Raw genomic sequence first — 19,993 nt, forward strand, 5'->3', positions numbered from 1 at the left:
GAACTGCCAATAGATGAACCAAACGAATTTTGGAATAGATATTACTTGACTCAAAACGCCTAATAAAAGGACCAAAGCTGAGGTGGATCGAAAAATTGTGAAATTTGCTGGTATACAGAAAGCACAGAAGGAGCGATAATGGCTGAAAATGATGTGTATATCTATCTATCTATGTTTTAGAGATCCTTAGGATATTATTAAAGACATAATTATACTTAATTATTTCATTGCACGAGACGTGAAAAATATATATGCATATATTATTCAAAATTAAAATAATCAAATTTATTTAACTTGGATAAAAAATTCATTGCTATGAATAACGCTTCACTGGATCCTATTCAAATTAAGTTTAAAGAAATATAAATAGATTTAGATGATCATGGTATTGAGTCTTGTCTGTCAAGAAAAACTAATAAAAATATGAGAATAGCACTTGCACGCGTTTATTATAAAAATAGGAAGAGGATATATGCAGTAAGATAAGATTAAGCTAAAATTTGTATTAAAACGAAAGGTATTTTATAGTCTCATTCGCATCAGAAAAGTCCCTTCCATCTGCTAACAACCTGTTGAATCTCCCATCATAGAAACCTCTTATATTCATTGGCTTTTCTTCTAAACCACTGCATCAATCTTCGGTAATATTTTATCTTAAATCAAATAAAACTAGGGAAATGCACTCTGAAGATTTTGATATATCTTAATTTGGTTTTTGGGCTTCTTCCGGCTTTCAAAAAAGAAGATAGCCAAGCACGTTTAAGAAATCAGCGAATAAAAAATATTTTCCGCTCCTCTTGCCTACTGTGGCAGGACGTCATTGTGTACGCCAGGCATGTGTGGCTAGTTTATCCCCTACAGGTGATTAATTACTGCTTTGGTTCGGAAGTTCTTCATTGTTTTTCGCGACTGTTAATGTTTCTTCCCAATGTCACACGGAAGATTTATGGTGTGTGGCTTTGCCCCGATTAGGAAGGAATTAATCACCAATAGCCCTACTTTAACAGCCTCCTAAGTCAAGGTGGTGCAGTCTCTTTGGGACTTACCGCCACTTTGAGAGGGAAGTAGCAGATCGCTAAGTAACAATTGAAAATACATCAGCTAACTACGGATGGTTCAGTGTAAAGTTTCTCTAAGGGCACGTTAGAACACCGTAATGCGTTCCTTTTGAATCCCCCAACCCCAACGCACAATGAAGCTTTTGTTTTGTCACCTACTTAGATGTCGTTTATCATTAAAGAAATACAAAGAAAAGTTATTGTCCTATTTAATTTACTCCGCTTCTTAATTACAATTGAAGTGTTTTCTCTTTTTGTAGCATATTTTCCCTTATGAATTCATGCAATCCTACATAAAAGAAATTTCTATAAGAATTCGCTTCCTCTCTTGTACAGTTATGTACAATCTATGCATGATTCAGCTGCTTCAGTACAGGATCAATGTACTTGACCAATGTACTTAAGGTATTGCTTTCCGTATTAAAATATGGGAAAGATTTGGATTTGACTTCATTTAGAATGCGAGGAACTTATGAACAACCAATCAACCATGGAATACATCACATTCCACAATCTCCTGAATACTGCGTGGCTTTATCTGCCTCGGCACTTATTCTAAGCATATAACCGGACCGATTTCTTTATTGCATTTTAGAGATTTCTTCATCTCCATGACGAAATCCTCATAGAATCCCCTCTGTATACTTACCTCTCCCTCAAGAACGCTTGCTCACATCGTGTCAATGAAACTATTCTTGTAGGTATGAAATCCTTTATTCCGCCCTAAATTCTGAACTATGCTTTTTTCCAATAAATACGCTAAATCTATTCAAGATAAGAAAACAGCATATGGTAATTGGCTTGTATCCAAATCTCCCGCTTTTGCTGCCATTGCTAAAGCTCGCAACAATTATAAATTGTTGTTGAGTTTGCATTGGTAGCTGGTGTTCCCGTTACTAGCAGGCAGAGTAAAAGCAGCGTGATCATACATTAACTGATCCGGATGCCTTCTTGAGAGTTACAAATAAGTTCGATCCAGTGGTCTATCTATAATCCGGTCTGCGAAAACAGTTTTGAAGCTGTACCCTCGAAATTTAAGGAATATTGGATCTCGCACACCCTAACTCCATCCACAGTTGCTGGCCGGAGCTCTCCCACTTTAACTGGAAGTAGCCAAAATGGGCTTATATTATAGACTTAAAAAAGAGCATACCCACAGAATTTCTGGGGATTGCCCTTGATACAGCCAACACCTTCAATGCTGAAAGAAAATGAATAGCCACAAAGCTCCATGAGCTATGGCAAACAAAGTGGGAGCAGGAAACCAGAGGTCTGGTTACCAAAAGGTTTCTGCCACGGGTGCCAATAGTTAGCCCGAAGCCACCTAAGTGGTATGCCCCTAGACATTTTACAACATTTATATTGACAGGTCACGGCTCCCTAAAGGCGAAACTAACTTCCTTAGAGCTGACTGCTGCTGACCCCAGCTGCACCTGTGGTGAGAGTGAAGACTGGGCTCACATTCTATATGAATGTATAATTTATGACATCCTCAGAACACAGCTAATAGAGCAGATTGGCCGCCTTCCCAGGGAAGAAGAACATCTGTTCATTATAGAAGAGCAAAATTATAAAGCCTTTACATCCTTAACACAGAAAGTGTTCGAAATGCGCAGAACTATCCAAAGAATAGCAATTGAGCCCCCAGCAATTAAACAATAATGAATAGTTAAAATTGCCCACGTTTCCCATCACGCCCAGACGACTTAAAAAGTATTAGGATAGCAGTATTCTGTGCGCTGACAGGAACCTGACATGACAAAACCGGATTGAACTGGGTACCCCCTCCCCCAAAGACTACTCTGCCATGTGTGAGAACCTGGGGCCCCACACCAAATAAGTAACCACGTAGGGGTGGGAAATATACAGGCAGCCAGGGAAGCAGATTAGCTGAAAAATATCAGTAAGTTAGTGGCAAGGGGATGAAATTTAGAATGAAAGAAGAATAAATGAGAATGAAAGACAGAAGGAATAGGCTGAGCACTGAGTGAAAGAGTGAATTAGGAATTATGGTAAAATGAAATAAATGGCAGTTGTGGTGAAAGAAACAGTGACCTAGCATGAGGGAAAGAGAGAGTGATAGGATGAGTGGAAGGGCAAATGTAATTGGCCGAAAGAATACAAAGTTAAAAATAACTTACATTACTTTATATATACTAACAAACATTTACCGTTAAAAACCCCATCCCCAGGCGGGGATAGAGTTGGGTCTCTGTCTTCCTCTTTGGAGATGCCTGCTCTATCGTCCCCGTCCTTCTACCTGTTCCCCCCCAGTCTTCAGTCTCCTCCCCCACTCTAACTAAATTGACCGAGTACTCCCCCTAACAATGCCGCCAAATTATAATCAAAGTCTAAATTCTACCGCTTTCTTGTAAATCTTTTTCGGCCAAATTCTAGTGTTCACCTCTTTTTTTTTTATATATATATATAGGCCTTGTCACTGAAATCTTTAGAAATTAGGTGGTGTAGCCTGCCAGAGTACTTAAACAATCTATTGGGTGCCTGACCTACCTCCTCGTAGCAAAGTGTGGGCAACGGTGGGTCCCAATAGGAACCCAACGGCTAAATGATCAGAGGAACATCAGAACATAATACTACAACAACAAACCACTCCTCACACTTTTTAAATCTCTGGCCTCCACAGAGTTCTGTGTCACTCACAAAGAATACAACGCAGAGATGGCGAAAACCCCTGGTGCCGTCAGACAACCAACACACTTTACACACCGTGATCCCAAAAGGGCTCATGTTGGTCATGATGCCCATCATGACCTCAATAAAGTGAGAGACGGATTTTTCGTCCTGAAAAAAACAGGCAAACCGACCAGAGAACGCACTCAATTTATGGAAATAATGACAAAGGTGAACGAAGTAGTTCTTGGGTAACCCTAATACGAGAGTAAGGCTCGTGCCACATGGTGGACGAGATGTGCACCGCTGAAGCTTTTTTCTGAAAACTAAACGTGGGGTTCACCACTTAAATCCATCGAAATCAAAGTAGTGATGTTGCACAGGGGTCAAGAGCGTCATCTGCCATCTAATATTGCCTGATTATACGTAGGTCGGCCATTCTTTATGTGTTGTGGACTCCGCACCTCGATTCCAACATTTTGTCCCCTAAAATTATGCGAGTTATATCTGTAAACAAAAAATGTTTTAACTCAGTTTTGGACTGAGTTTAAATTCCAATGGTTGCATCTCTGCTTTGTTTTATCATTTTTTTATGAAATAGAATTAGACCGCAAAGAGAACTTTCTATAGAATCAAGAATGATAGCTTGAAGGAGATGATGGGCGAATCCGATAAGTGTGAGTCAGTCTAATTATTATCTCTCTCTCTCTTTCTCTCTCTGTGTGTAATGAGTGTGATGTGGCGTGTATTTGGTGATTAGCCCTCTTACTGCACTCTGTTACGCTCAATGCCTGGCAAACAACCAGTGCACTTTAGGGAACTCCAATAAGGTGAGGTCACGAACATAAAAATCGACTAACAGCAGAAATTAAAGCGGCGATAGAGGGATAATGGTAGCTTTAGGTTAGGCGGCGAAGATGAAAGTTTTCTTGAAAGAAAATAATTCCCAGCTGAGTAAAAGCAATTATCGTTATCATGAATCTTAAAAGTTGCAAAAGCGACTTCAGATTAACTCCTCTATGACGTAACCATGTTTGTTTGGTAGTCCAACGGTTCCACTTACAAATGAAGGTAACTATGGGACAGGCATAATGAGCCTTTTGCTTCATTGTGGGGAGTAAAAAAGGTGTTTGCACATGCGTGTTAGAATCCTATCTCTTCACGAGGTTGTATTATGGAACTAAATTCCCATTAAAAAAGATAAAAATAAGGAATGGGTTGTTTTATACGTTAAATTATCTTATTAGTGCTGTTTATACTCACCACGATGTTTTTCATGGTTTGAAATGCAAAATAATTAACGGAAGTACCTCGTGAAAAAAAAAATATGCGCTTCACTACGAAATGAAAGGTTTTTCGCTATATATAAAGCCAAGGAATTCATTTTTTTTTCTTTTGTTTTCTCGTTGCGTACACGACAAGATGATTAAGTTGTTTCTTTTATTTTTCTTGTTTTTATATTGGCTGCCTTTTTAAATATAAAAACGACATTTCTTCTTTTGCTGGTGTCAAGGCTTATGAGAACCTTAGCCGATGTGAGGGCTCTTTTATTACACTTGTACTGACGTTATTTTTTTTTCCAGTGGTGCAAACACAAACAGCACAGTTAATAACATCACTGAACTCTAAGAAAAACCAAAAAAAAGGAAACCTATAAGAAGATTACTAGAATTTGATTGCGCCACGCAGGTTCCTAGAAGAGATTGAACAAGTGGATGGTATAAATCTACTTTCTTCAATAAACACTGAGTTTAAAAAGAATAAGAAAGAAAAAACTGCAATAAAATTTCTTCACCTATCCGCCAAATCTAGCGGTGATGCCGGGCACTGTGTAAGGGGGCTAAAAATAGGCTATCATTGGATTTAGCAGTTGTGCATTCAAAACCTACAGGAGGCGAACTGGTTTAGTACCGCTTCAGGCGCAATTCTAGAGAGCAACACTTTTTCCTCGAAAACCTGATAAGAGATCTCCACCAGAGAAGCAACACAAAACAGCACTTAGACGCGTTCTCTCGGAGGAGGGAGGACGTCAGTTGGGATGAATCATTTTTTCACACTTTTAGAGAAGCGCAATTGATTTTTTTCTTCTGTCGCTATCAAATACCTGGCTTATTACGGCTACACGTGCATAATACTTCCCCAGGTGAGTCAACTTGGAAAGGCAAGTGGTTCCCGCTTTTGCTGCACGATCTGCTTTTTTTGTACCCTTAATGCGGATGGTATGAAGTTCCCAGTGATAGCTTTATGATCATTATTTATTCCTCTCTCTCTCTCAAGTTTATCCGCAGCATTCGAAAACAACAATGGGAAATTCAATTTTTTTTTCCTTTCACACAAGCAATATCAGGATGGCTCTTTGGAGAACCGCTTTAAAAATAAATATTTTGATATCCCTGACTCAACTACACACGTTTGCGAAACTTAAGCAACACTCACAAAACTAACTGAACAGGTGGAAAGAATAAGAAAGCGAGAGCTCCTTTGTTCCACACCTCGTTCTTTGTCTTTTTACCTCTTCACGCTGATCCCTGTCCCTGCTTGTTTATTTGTTTGTTTGTAGGGTTTTAGGCGCATCAGCGAGAGAGACTTACTCGGCTATGTTGTGAAAAGGGCCCATACAAATTCTTCCTCCCATCAGTAACGGGATTCAAACTCGAGTCTATTCCATACGGTGTGAGGAGGAAGGCGATCATACTGATTGTGCTATCCACAAGGGCCTTCCCAGCTGACAAAATATCTAGGAGGATTCATTTCTCTTATCTCTCGGCGTTACTTCACCAATTCTCCATACTCAATGGCTATTAATACAACACAAGCAACACTCCATTGGCACTAATATACGCAATTTATGGATGTAATACACATGGGCAGATAAATAGCTCTTTGGTGGCCCTAATACGACAGCATCGTCAGTCCTTGGGGGAGAATCCAAAGCTGGATCTGTCGATCTACGTAATCCCTGAGTTACTCGGCGAGATTTATATACTGCGAATTCAGAGGCCAAGGTCACTTTTGTGTCACTTTTATCCTGTTGGAACTCACGTGTGCAATCCGGTCAGATAGTCACCATGAAGGGGTGTACCTGATCAGTCACAATGTATAGGAGATTTTGGCATTCAGAGTACCATCTATGGGTATGAGGGTATTTAAATATTCCCAGTAAAATCTCCTTATGCCAAAAAAAAAAAAAAAAAAATGCCGCCATCCATCAGTTTTTGTTGAATCAAGGCATCGGATGATTCCTTCTTTAGTTTGCGTCGTCGTATCTTCCATCTACAGTCCACCACAGATATATCAGGAAACGTGATTCATCGGAAAAGACTTTTTTCTCCAGTCATCAATGGTCCAATGATGCCGTTCAGATACAAATTTAAGCGGTCTTTGGCGATGGGACGCCGTAAGCATGGATACTAGGCACCTAGTCTGGAAGCCCATACAGAGAAGGGTTCGTTGGATCGTGGTCATAGAAACACTGGTGGTCGTCCTCTAATTAAAATCTATGGTCAGCCATTCAACCGTTTTCCGTCTCTCTGTTCGCACAAGATAGTACAGTCCACTTTCACAACCACCGTCGATGAAGCTTGGGCACCCACCCTTGGCCCGGAGACTGCTGCTTTGTTCATTATCATTTGACTCTTGGAACCCCTTAACTACAGTACTCCGCGAATAACTCGCAAGATTATCAGTTTCCGTAATACTGCCACCCTTCAACCAGTATCTGACGATGATCCCTTTTTCGAAATCCGTCACATCATGTCTCTTGCCCATGTCGATCAAGTACTTAATTACTTCGTATGGTCCACACGCCATGAATCTGCAGTATCACGTTCTCCGGTTCTCACTACTACACGTGTGCCATCCGGAGGCGAGGAGGAATGGCCGATTGCTAAAACACGAGGGGAAGGATCACAATGTTTTTTACTGAACAGTGTATAAAATTTATGTACAAGATGTGTTGTTGGTTTGTGATTGTAACTACACCTTCAAGGAATTTTTGCTTTTATCTTACAGTGGTGTATTTTTAATGTTTTCAAAAAACGCGCTGTTAAAATTGTCCCTCCTTGGGTTGTCAATTGACCTACGAGGGTTGACTGTAACAGTTATTGCGTAATATTTTGTGAAACGCTGTGTTTGTTCTATTATTATTAATGTAATAAATAAATAAGTTATTGTTTTTTGTGTAAAACAATGTAATATAAAAAATAAAGTAAAATATATAAAAAAATACCTAAAAGGCAGAGTAAAAATGTTAAAATATTAAAAAATTTATTTTTATTAATACGTTATAATTGTTTTTTATTAAAACGTTAAAAATTAAAAAATATTTTTTATAAAGAGAATTTTTTAATAAAATAAAATTTCATTAATTTTGGTTGCAATATTTGTGTGGGCTATAAAAGTAGTGTTTTTTTAGGTTCAAACATTTTTTTTTATGCCTACAATATTCTATTGCTCTTGATCCAAATGTTCTTTCCACTTCCCATTTTTTAAACTATTTCTCCACTTTTAAGCATGCTCACATAATTCCAAATCTAAAATCTTTTACAATAATTGAAAGTTTAAAATCTTCGACAAGTTAATTTAAGTTTATTGGTATCTATTTATCGATAGACCCCAATACGTTTTCTCCCGCTTTCTCTCCAGTCTAGCAACATGCATTGGCTTTATACACATCAATTTCTTCGCTCTCTTTCTCGACATGTCCTGAGCGATTGATTTTGTTCAACCTGATATTCTCCTCTTTAAACCATTTACTTATGGTATAAGTTTTCTTCTTTTTTTTCTTTTCTTTTTTTTGCGGTGTCTGCCTGAAGAGCTCTAACTGACATTCATACGAGTTGTCAGGTAAGTTGTCTTTGAAGATGAGGCTTCAATTCCTTTTACTCTATTCCAGTTCTTCTTTAAATCTTCGTCTGTTTATACTCTAAATCATTTATCATCCGTGTTCCTCTGCTACCATCGAGTAGCTACTGTTCGTGGACGATTTGAGCTTTGCATATTTATTATTAATTCTTCCTCATATAATGCAGAAACTCAATTGTTTTCGAAGTTTCTTTCCAATTAAGATATAATCTACAAGCGTATCGTGCTATACAATATAAGCATAGCTGAAGTTAATTCTAATGACAGATATACCCATTTGAACTGCTACAAATGTCCCACGACACATTACTGAAAAAGTACTTAATCGTATACAAAATAAAGCCAATTTAAATTTCTAAGTATTAAAAGAGGAACAACTTAAGAAATAAATAAATAAACGTAGCATCATGAACTTTCACCTGCAATAAAGTTTTAAAAGAGTCAAACAAAGCAGAATTTTATTTTACTGCTTAAAAAATGTTTGAATTCTCACCACACAACTGAAAGCAAAATAATGGGTCTTATCATTAATATGACCTGCATATCTACAAATAATCTCTTTTTACAGGAAAACTAATAAAGTGTGCTGAAACCTTTAGACTTCATTACAGCCTCTACTCTTCGTGGAACACTCTCCTCCATTTTTTTTGTAAATGTTCTCCGATTTTCTGATATTTTAAGCCATTCGTCCTTGAAAGCGGCGACCAGTTCAACTCTGTTTTTTGGCAGTCTCTCCTCACATGCACCCAACAGTCCATTTCATCCCAGAATTCCTCTATAAGATTGAGGTCAGCACTCCCCGCAGGCGAATCCAACCTATCGATGCTGATGTCCTCAAACCACTCTGTCACGGCACGAGAAGCAAGACATGGACCGTTTTCTGCTGAAACAAGTATGGGCCATCCCCAACGCGCTGCTACAACGTAGGTAGCGCACTATTGGTCAGAAGACGTCTAGATAGGCCTCAATATTCATGATTTGTCCAAAACAGCCAATGGTCCCAAGCTAAATCATGAATAACTGCTCCAGACTATTAAGCCGCCTTCTACAAACCTCATGTCGGGTAGATACATTCCAGCATAGAGATTTCTCCAGGCATCCGTCCCACCCAGACATGACTTTCAGACTGGTAGGCCATATCCCGTAAATCATCACTCCAAAGCACAACTTTTCATTAGTGTACAGTCCAAGAACGGCGGGTCTTACATCAAGCTAGACAACGTCTGGCATTAGCCTGGGTGATTACCGGATTGTGGACGGCTGAACGACAGTGATAACGAATATCAATGCAGTGTCCTGCACAAGTGCTGACACGTGTCCCAATCTTGTAGCTTAGAGCTTGAGTGTATGTGTGCTGCAACCACAGCAGCCTGCATTCTGAGCGAACAATTCTTTGCACGGCTCTCCTGTCACGTTCCGTCAGCTTTGGAAGTTTCCGAAATCGTGTTTTGACGGTTTCAACACCTTTGCTGATTCTGCTTCCATTTGCAGTTCACATCAAATCGTCGACCTTGGGATTTTCAGTGCCATTGAAATGTCACGTACAAATCGATTGCTTATGTAGCACCCTATTGTCGTTCCGTCCTGGAAGTCTGTTAACTTCGTTGATCTCAGCATCTTGCATTCACAATCGCACTACTGTCTCTTCGAAGATCTACGAGCATATTTATACTTGTGTCTGACACGTGGTGTTTGGGTAGGACGTGGCCAACTATCAACGTAGAGGTGTCCGGATATAAACCTGGGGCAGTGTATTACAACCAAACCCAAAAAGAACATTTAATTTCATGAAAGTAAATTAAGACAGAATGGAAATTAATACTTACGCATTCATTCATAGAGAATGAAACAGTAGACAAGTGTAAAATCGCAGATGGAACGTCAGTTATTGGTCAATAGGGTGCATGGTGGCTCCGACTGTAATAGAGAATAAACATCGATGTTGAATGATATTGACGATGCTATCTACAATCTCTGGGGATAATGATGCCCACTAGTTCACGAGTCCTTCAGGGTTCTTTGTAAAGATTCTGCCGGTTGTTCTATGGTATCACTATGTCTTCCAAAGACATTTTGAAGCATACTAGATAAGATTGAGGTACAATATTGTAGTGGCTGCACACGGATAATTATGTTCATCCCCAGGTAGCTATGGATAACGATATTCCATCCTGCAAGGTGAAATTGTCCATATGATCTCACATGGAGGTTCAGAAAGTCATCGTTCTCCCTGTATGATGTTTCATGGGTAACAATACTGTATCCCGCCCCAAATAAGTTTACGTCTCGTATCACTCCGCAAAGAAAATCTGGACTCAGGTAAATAATCCATACATTTGGATCCATGTGATATTTTTTCTATACGAATTTTCGCCTGTGAGTGAGGCAGGAAAAGAGAAAACATATATCATTGGTTGTTTTGCATAAATGCCACTCTCATCCGACCTCCTTATGGTACAGGCAAATTCACATATTACTTTGACGGTACCTTGGGTTTGCCTTGAGGAACGGCTGAGCTTCGTGGCTCATGCCAATTATATCCGAGAAAAGAGGGTGAAGCGGATATTTGTCAAGGTCTTGCGAGTTACACGCGTTGATTGGGACATAAATGGGGAGCCCTGGACCTCCTTTATGACAATGTTTATGTCCTAATCCTGACTTACGTGGCTGGAGCTTGGATGGGCGAGGTGAACACTCTCATGTCCTTCGGATCCTTCTCTCTGTTCAGCGTTTTTTGCTCTTCTTGGCATCACCAGGGCCTGTTGAACAGTGACTACTGAGGCATTCTGTGTCCTGGCAGATAAGATTCCTGCGGACTTGCTGATAGTTAAAGCTCCCTTAGATACGCCCTGAAGAAAGGAATTCCCCGACAAATTTTCAGTGTCAGGTCGTGTCAGGCTGGACTAGCGGGTCTTTCTTTTGATTTTCCATCGGAGCGGAGGCGAGTCAATGATGAGTTGGAAACCATCTAGCAATTGCAGTGGACCAATTCCGAGAGAGAACTTCACTTGTTCTCTTTTATATTCCCTCCGTCCAGACTGTGAGCTGGGCGGCGGGGTTCCTGGCTCCAGTTCAGTTTGGCGACTTGCTGTGTCTTGACCGTGAATATGGCTTGAGGTAGAGGCTGCACCAGTTAGGATTAGCCCACCTCAGGCTTAAGCTCCTGTAGAGGGACAGAAACAGGCCTTCATCTTCACATTGTGCTGTATTGTCCATTATATCAGACCAAAGCTGGAGCGAGCGATGCTTGCTCTCTCACCGTCCACTTTGGTGGAGTTGTTCATTACTAAAGAGTTCTTCAGCTTGTTTGTTGATTTCGTACAAAAAGTCTCTATTAGAAGAGTACACACTTAGATAAGCTAGATGGTAGCAACCTACCCCCTCGTGGTGGGGACGTAACTCTGGTAGGGTGCGTAATTGGCCAGTCCCCGCCACGAGGCCAAATGGTAGTTATTATGAATCAATTGTGTTATAACATTTTTGTTGTCATTTGAGTTGACCTGTGAGTCTTTGTGGTTTGTATTTATTAATCATTAGCTTTAACCTACTGAATGTTTGTTGTTACGATGCATAAATGAGAACTATTCGCATATGAGCAAAAGCCCGGGTGACGACCAGGATGAAAGCTTATTCAAATGACAAATTTCTTTGGCGGTCATGAGCTCTGGACGCAGTCGAGATGGTATTGTTATGTCAATAGTTGAAAGCTGCGAGGGTAGCACGTAGTATCGTCACCAGGCTCCTCACACCGGGTAGAAAAAGCTCGGATTGTAATCCCCTCGATGACGCGAGGAACTTTTATGGGCTTTTTTTCACTCCATGGCTGGTCTCAGGTCTCAGGTGTAGATAGCAAGATTTTTTTTCCGAAAAAAATCTGATTTTTCGTCCAGCAAAGCAGGCAAATCGACCAGAGAACACACGCAATTTACACACACAACACACATGGGTAGTTTAAGTAATTTTCTATGTGACCCTAATATAGATTTAAAAAAAAATAGTTGAAAGTATCTGTCCTCATTGAAGGTTACTACATTCTTTATCGATCTCAACGTTCGACAAAGTCTATAGAAAATTGCACGATCAACACTGAACCATATGACTACAACTGTACTGAGAAATAGCAGTTGAGGTTTAACATTGACAAATGTAACGTACAGAATATGGGTAGCAAAAATCCCAGAGTAACTTGCCAACTGTGTGGTACTACGCTCTGTGCAATGGAAAATGAAAAAGACCTAGAGTAATTGTGTAGTCAGATATGAAGTTCTCCTAGCAGTGCAGACAGGCTGACTGGCCAGCTTATGGTGTTTTGTTCATGATATACAGGACCTTTTCTAGCAGGGATAAAGAAGTGGTTATCCCGTTGTACAAGGCCATGGTTAAGCCACGTCTTGAGTATTGTATACAGGTCTGGAGGTCTCATTTTATAAAAGATGTAGATCTGCTAGAACAGGTGCAAAGAAGAGCAACGAGATTGGTGAAGGGAAAAAGAGTGGTCTTACCCAGAAAACGCTTTAGTTCTGCAAACTGCAGCGTCTGGAGACTAGGCATCTCCAAGGAGATCTGATTGAGGCGTTTAAGGCCTTGAAGGGATTGAGCAAGCACAATGTTGATAATATTCTTCCTCTTGCCCAGCTATACACATGAGGGGAGTATAAATTCAAATTGAGAAAGTATGGTTGCAGAACAGATGTGTGGAGTTTGTCTTCAGCCAACGGGTGGTTGATTGTTAGACCATCTGTTGTTGAAGAAGTAGGAGGTTTCAATAAACTCAAACAAGAACTAGAAAAATTATTGGAAGTGGTGAATGTGATGTGAGAAGTTTTTTTGTTGTTGTTGTTGATGCTTTATAAGCTTGTTTTCTTGCATTATTTGCCAATAATACTAATACTAATGTCTTGAGTTATTCAGTCTCTCCAACTGAAATATTCAAATGTGTGCAATTTCTGGCAATGCTGATATGTCTGACAGCTCATCGATCGAGGAATAAGCTTGCTTTCTATTAGCTCCATATTAAAGTTTTGTTCCTGGATAGGCTGCATCCATCACCGTGGTGTCAGTTCAGGAATCAGTACCCTCTTCTGGATATGTAACGTTCAGTGCATATTTACAAAATATGTGAAAAAAGACAATATCGAAGAGATATAGTACTTAATTTTTGGATTTCAATGTACTCAGAGCTACTTCAAAAACTGAAACGAATATATTGGAATACAGTCAGCAATGTATTCCGCGATAAGTTACTTCTTCAATAATTTCCATCGAATATCTTTAAATGTATGATTACATATGAAAATAGTAAGTTTTCCAAATTCAATCGACTCACACAGCATGTTTAGGAATAAAATACAAAAAAAAATCGAATTCTATGGTTATCATTAGTTGCAGTCCAGCAAACTTTCCCGTGTTAGTTCCTTCCGCCTCCGGGAGCTGAAAAGGGCGTATTTCTACATTGATACTGCAGATCTCATAGAAGCTATCAACGGTTTTACTGTATCAGCTGTCCTTAGGGAATGCCTATGCTACTACAACTACACCATAATAAATCCACCACAAACCACTGCTCCTTTCTTTCGTGGAAGCTGACTGAGATTCTAACAATAAAGGATAGCACCAAACCCAACTATTCACTAGCACACCAAAGCAGTAAATATCTATCAAGACGAATAAAAGTAAATACAAAGCACTAAGCAAAACGTACTCCAGTATTATGTCAAGAAAGCTTTGTGTGGCCATCAGTAATAATTTTGGGTTAGCTCCAATATCCACCACATAGTCATCTTTCCTGTCAATCGTGCAGGTAGGAAAAAATCTACCAAAATTCAGACAGGGACTCAATAGGGACTGTATTATCGTATCCATTTAGTTATATTGGCGAGTTATTGGAAAATGCAAAAGTTTACAGTTGACACACAGAATAAAGCTCTCCCTGTACGACATGTGGATGCTATACGTCATCTTCTCCTACCACAGAGCTAAGACAGAATGAAAACAGTTTGTTTTTATATATCAGAACTATTTGTGAGAACTCCAATATTCAACTTTACAGACTAAAATAGATGTCTCTTAACAAAATTGCACAAATCCTCTCAGCTGGATTGGCCACCTTTACTCCTATAGTCTTCAACAAAGACAAACCTTTTCTTTGAATCATTTTTCTAGCGATAATATCAACATATGATTAAAATACTTGGGTATTGTTAAACATGGTACATTTGGGATAAGCAATCTGACTATGTTTTATCATTCTGAAAATCGGTTTCTCCCATTCTTCAGAAAAACTCAAAAAGTTTTTTTTTGAGATGTTTAAAGACATTCTAAATGCGCATCGTAAGATTCGGGTTACCAGTATGAAGTATAATGAAAACGTTCATGGAACGACTTTAATCTTGAAATTGCGAGGTTGTACGAGTTGTCACAACAAATTCCATGCTCCCATCTAAACCCAACTTTCACAAAAGACGCTATAGGTCAATCGAAGCCGTTTCTGCGCTTTACAAAGTTGAAGGAGGACTGCTTGTTGGTTCGAAGGTGATCCTCGCATTGAACGCCATTCAACTTCAAGAACTAGACGGACATTTGCTACTGAAACTATCATTTCTTATGGGGCATGTCACCCTTTTAACACAAGATCCCCACTAATGATCAGCCGCTAGTTCTCGCATGTCAGGATCTTTGTAAACGTGCTGCTGCTGATCCACACTGTTTCTTACGTCATTAATGGACATAAATAGTGTGTGTATGGCTATGATCCGAAAACAAAGCCCAATTTTCTTAATAAAAATAAAACATATACTGCAGCCATTATAAATCCACCGGATGGAGCCTCTTCAACGATTAATGTTGAGGGAAAATGGACCATAATCTGCCACGCTGGTCCAGTGCGGTTCGACCGTAGCAGATCGGCCGTATTTATCAGTCAGGGGCTTGAACCCCGTCTACTCAAAGAGCGTAGGCTACTGCACTCTCGCTCCTGACCACTCTTCTACGGAGACCTGTTCACTTAATAGAAAGCTCAATCTTCTCCAAGTCCGGCCAAAAAGCAAGACAATCTCGACCATATTAGATTTTATGATTCAAAGGGTACTCTTAATTATGAATTTGCTCTGTATGGTTAACCAGTGAACCAGGAATACTACAAAATAGTTCATGACAATGCCCCTGACTAGTTGGCACTTTCCATTCAGGAATTACTTGCGAAGCAATCCATCACTATGCTCCACATTCACCATATTTAATTTCCTGTGATATTTTCGTTTCCCAAGGTTGAAGCCTTCTTAAAAGGTCACGGATTTATAACGACTGGGGAAAATATTCAGAACGCCACAGAGGAACTATTTGCCATCCCAAAGGAACCTATCAAGAATGGTTCCAGCAGTTGCAAAAACTTTCAAATGGGTGTATACGGGAGATTACTTTGAGAGAGATCTATTCGAATAGCCAGTAAGTTTAATCGTTTCCCAAATATTAACCCAATCCCTGAACGTTTTGATCATAACTCTCATATAAGCACTAACTGTTTCTGATCTGGTTCGTGCCAACATCCTAAAACCGAAGATGTGTGCGTAGATTTGAATTGACACAAATCAGAGGGAGAGGTTCCTAATATTTTATCCAAGCAATGCACACACACGTATGCATGCTAGTATGTTTCTGCTTTAAGCGTGAACTTTGACTTTTCCCATCGTATATTAAAGAGAGTTTCATAAATATTCATATTTTACAATATGCTACGTTCGCTCTAACGTCTGAATTTTTCAAAATCGTTAAAATTTCACATTATAACTTCAATCTCCGTGTCACTGAAATATAAATGAACACCACTTTTCTAATTACCGGTAATTAATTTCAATTCTGAGGTTGTTGTACGAAAAATCGTTTCATATGTGGGCTGATTATCATTTATTAATATCGCGTTGCCAAGTTTCAGCCAGAAAATTAACAGAACTAAGAGGAAATCTTATTACAGCTTCTCCAGTTTCATCGCTAAGAAACATTGACTTCCCCATCACCTTGACACAGATAATATACAGAGAATATTGATTATTATCGCATGGTTTACATGCTTTAAAAATAATGCAATGTTTATATATAAGCAAATATGTACTCTTAATAGAGAAAGGAAATAGAGATAGTCTGAAATCTCAATAGATGTGCGCATAGTATGATCGTATTGCACTCAGGGCCCAAAATATTAGAAAATGGTACGTTATTTAACGTACAATGATACATTAAGTCTGTTTTACTACAACTTATTTCTTCAAGAAGCGCTCCTTTGAAGACAGCCTAAATCTTACCGGATATCCAAGGAGATCAATATTATGATGTACAGAGCAATGATTTCCATTGAAAAGGAACTAAAGAGTATCAGGGCGTGTCTCTAATCTTTGGAATACCAGTGTATTTCACGACGGGGGAGGACTGAGTGGAGCAAATTTCACTTCAGAGTAATCGTAGAGAATCCAAATTATGTTTTCGTGTTTCTTTTTTACCAGATAATCCCCTTACGACAGGCACTGAACCTTTTCGCGTTGTTAAATAGATTCTGCAACGCCCTTACTGCAATAAATAATATTCAGGGAGCTCTTAAAGACTGTAACTTGTTATTCATTACGTTCAAAGTTCGCATTTCTTGAAAGATAAAAAAAAAACGGGATTATATTTCCTTCAGGAAAGAGAAAATCGATTTATGAAACACGCACGGTGAAAAGGGTACGTTCAACCCACGCACTAAGTTTATAGGTGTACTACATCAGCCCTTTTCAACAGTTTTGTTTAATTCTTGTTTTGAAGATCAAACACTCGGGAAGAAAACAAGATTATGAAGAAAAGCTTTCAGGTCGGGTATATCCAAGATTCAACCATCGGTTTCACTTCTGTGACTCTGAAACAGGAAGTGGCGTATGCCTTTGACTGCAGTTTTTTTTTCATGTTATATTAAACATGTTTAAAGCAAGAATTTTTTTCTGTTTGGAGTTTTCTTTTTTTGTTTATCTTCTCTTAAAACTGAATGTTATCTAACAAATTAAATATTAACATCAGAGACACTGCTTCCAAGTCTGTTTTTATGAGAAATTTTCTCTAATACAAACAGTTTGGCATTGCCTAAAGCGTATTCGTTATAAATTAAGTTTCTTAAGTAAAATCGAATAATAATAACAACATCCACAATACATTATTGATTTCTTTAATGCGTGGTTTTATAGAAGACAAAAGCAAGAAATATATTTGCATAGTTCTGATAGATAGATTTTTACGTGAAGTGCAGTTGTACTAACGCAATACTGCTAGGATTGTGGGCGAGATGTGAGTAATTGCATCTCTCTGTGTACCGGTCTATCTATCTTACATAACAATTCCCCAAAGCACACCTGAGGAGACGGTACAAGCATCGCCACCTATACGGAAGATGAGGCTTCTCACTTTCCGTTTTCACAGAGAAAAGAGTATCCACCTATTCCATCAACTGGGACGAACAGAAACAGGTGTTGGCAATGTAAGAGAAACACACTGCGCCCGCATTTGCAATCTTCATGATCACGAACATTTTTTCCTTATCAAAATATGTAATAAAAGGTTGTAAGTTACACACAGTGAGTGGATATTGACTCGCGTCATATTTCTCTAAGAATTTTCATAGATATAGCCGATATTAATACAACGTGGAAGTGACACTCGTACTAATAATCAAACCTTACTCGAAGTCTGCACTCTTTTTTATGAAATGATAGAGAAGTGTTCGTCCTATTTAATAAATTGAGATATTTGTATCCACTTCACTAAAAAAGGAAACATCAGTTGGAAGAAATCTACTCTTAACAGCTACGTTCCATGCGCATGTCAGCGTGAAAAAAAAAAAGTTTGCGTCAAAAAGTACGATACGTCCTCTGTATGAGATAAACACGGAAAGTTGACAACATCTGACACCCCCCCTAAGATGCAATTCCGCTTTCTATGAATCGATAAACACGGACGATGAGGGGGGGGGGGGGAATGATTCTATGCACGTGCCAAAGCACGACACTTAATGAAGTCGTTTTCCTTACAACCTGGCGTTGATGCGCCTAAAAAATGGTAGAGTCAACATGGAAAAAAAAATTAAACAGTTTCAGATGTTAAGATTAAAATTAAGGAATAAGACTATACTCTCAGTAAAAATAAATATAGTTAATAGAATCGGGGGGGGGGGGGGAATTCTATATTAATTATTAGTATTAATAAACAAGTGAACCCATTAGATAATAAGAAATTTTACACAATTAAAATTAATTACGAAGATTTTTTTTTTGGATTCTCAATGAAAAGAAATAAAAATGTTATATTAAAAATTATTAGTATAATAAAACAGAAATAATTACTTTTATAAAAGTAATAAAATTTATTTATTTTATATTCTCTTTTATTAGTTATTTAATTTTTAAAAAAATAATAATAAATCCTACCGAATAAACTTAGATATAGTGTCATCGAAATTTTATTCAAAATTAATTATTTATAAATCTTAAAAAAGAGATATTTTATATCTTTATATCTTTTTCTGATTTTATTAAACTTCGTTATTTATATCTTAATGGAGGTGTCCAACGATATATCGCCTCGATATATTTGTATAAATGAAGAGGATTCAAATCTGTTCCTTAGCCATCTTAATTTTAAAAAATTGTACAGATTTTGTTTCTTAGAAACAAGAAAGGTCAACCGTAATTGATATTTCTCCAGACACCTGCCACTGTTTATACTGAAACGATACGGGCAAACTTTGAAGAATTACTTCACCTAATAGTAAGTGTATTGAAATTAAAGTCGAGGCATGTTTGAAGGAGTGGGAAAAAATATTTATCTCTCCAATTAACTTAGGAACTCCCTTCTGTGTACACATGAATATTAACGATGTCATTTGTCCACCGAGGGCTTCTCTTAGTATCTGTTGCATCTGCTCCACGCTACAATCACTTTGTATTAATGCATCTCATAACTAAACCATGGAAGAGGAAAAGGAAAAAAAAGAACACACACAGGGATGAAACTGGCAAAGAATAAAAAAAAAAAAAATCTCACCTTTGACTAGAGCAACGAAGGCTAGAAGGCGAAACAACATTCTGCAACAATATCCAACAGTTGATCGTCTCACGTCTTTACACAAGCGCAACTGTTCTACCAACTGATCGCTCGAAATCCTTGACAACCTGACGTGCAGGCGTTGGTGGCGACATCTCGTGGATATCTTGATGATATTTTTTTAAATAAATTACGGTTTATCACTCGGATAAATAAAACGATAGCTGTACGTTGTAATATTTATTATTTATTTTTAAAAAATAAGGATCGTTTTAATAAACAAACTTCTGCCGAGTTATTTATAAATATGAATCTTGCAGGAAATATTCAGAATAAGGATATTCCTACGTGCCATGTAGGGCTTGTTATTCCTTCAAAAATTA

General features: G+C 38.4%; 1 protein-coding gene across 1 annotated transcript in view; it reads right to left on the reverse strand.

Moving 5' to 3' along the window:
- Nucleotides 1-19,702, reverse strand: part of LOC150080197 (uncharacterized) — a 214,170-nt gene extending 194,468 nt beyond the window's left edge. The window contains exon 1 of the mRNA XM_090381124.1: nt 19,611-19,702. Within this exon, the coding sequence (XP_090237250.1) occupies nt 19,611-19,650 (40 nt within the window). The 5' untranslated portion in view covers nt 19,651-19,702. The remainder of the gene's footprint in view (nt 1-19,610) is intronic.
- Nucleotides 19,703-19,993: the final 291 nt, after the last annotated feature.

Source organism: Mastigoproctus giganteus, chromosome 9 (assembly GCF_048544385.1).
Source record: "Mastigoproctus giganteus isolate SK-2022 chromosome 9, ASM4854438v1, whole genome shotgun sequence".
NCBI lineage: Eukaryota > Metazoa > Arthropoda > Arachnida > Uropygi > Thelyphonidae > Mastigoproctus > Mastigoproctus giganteus.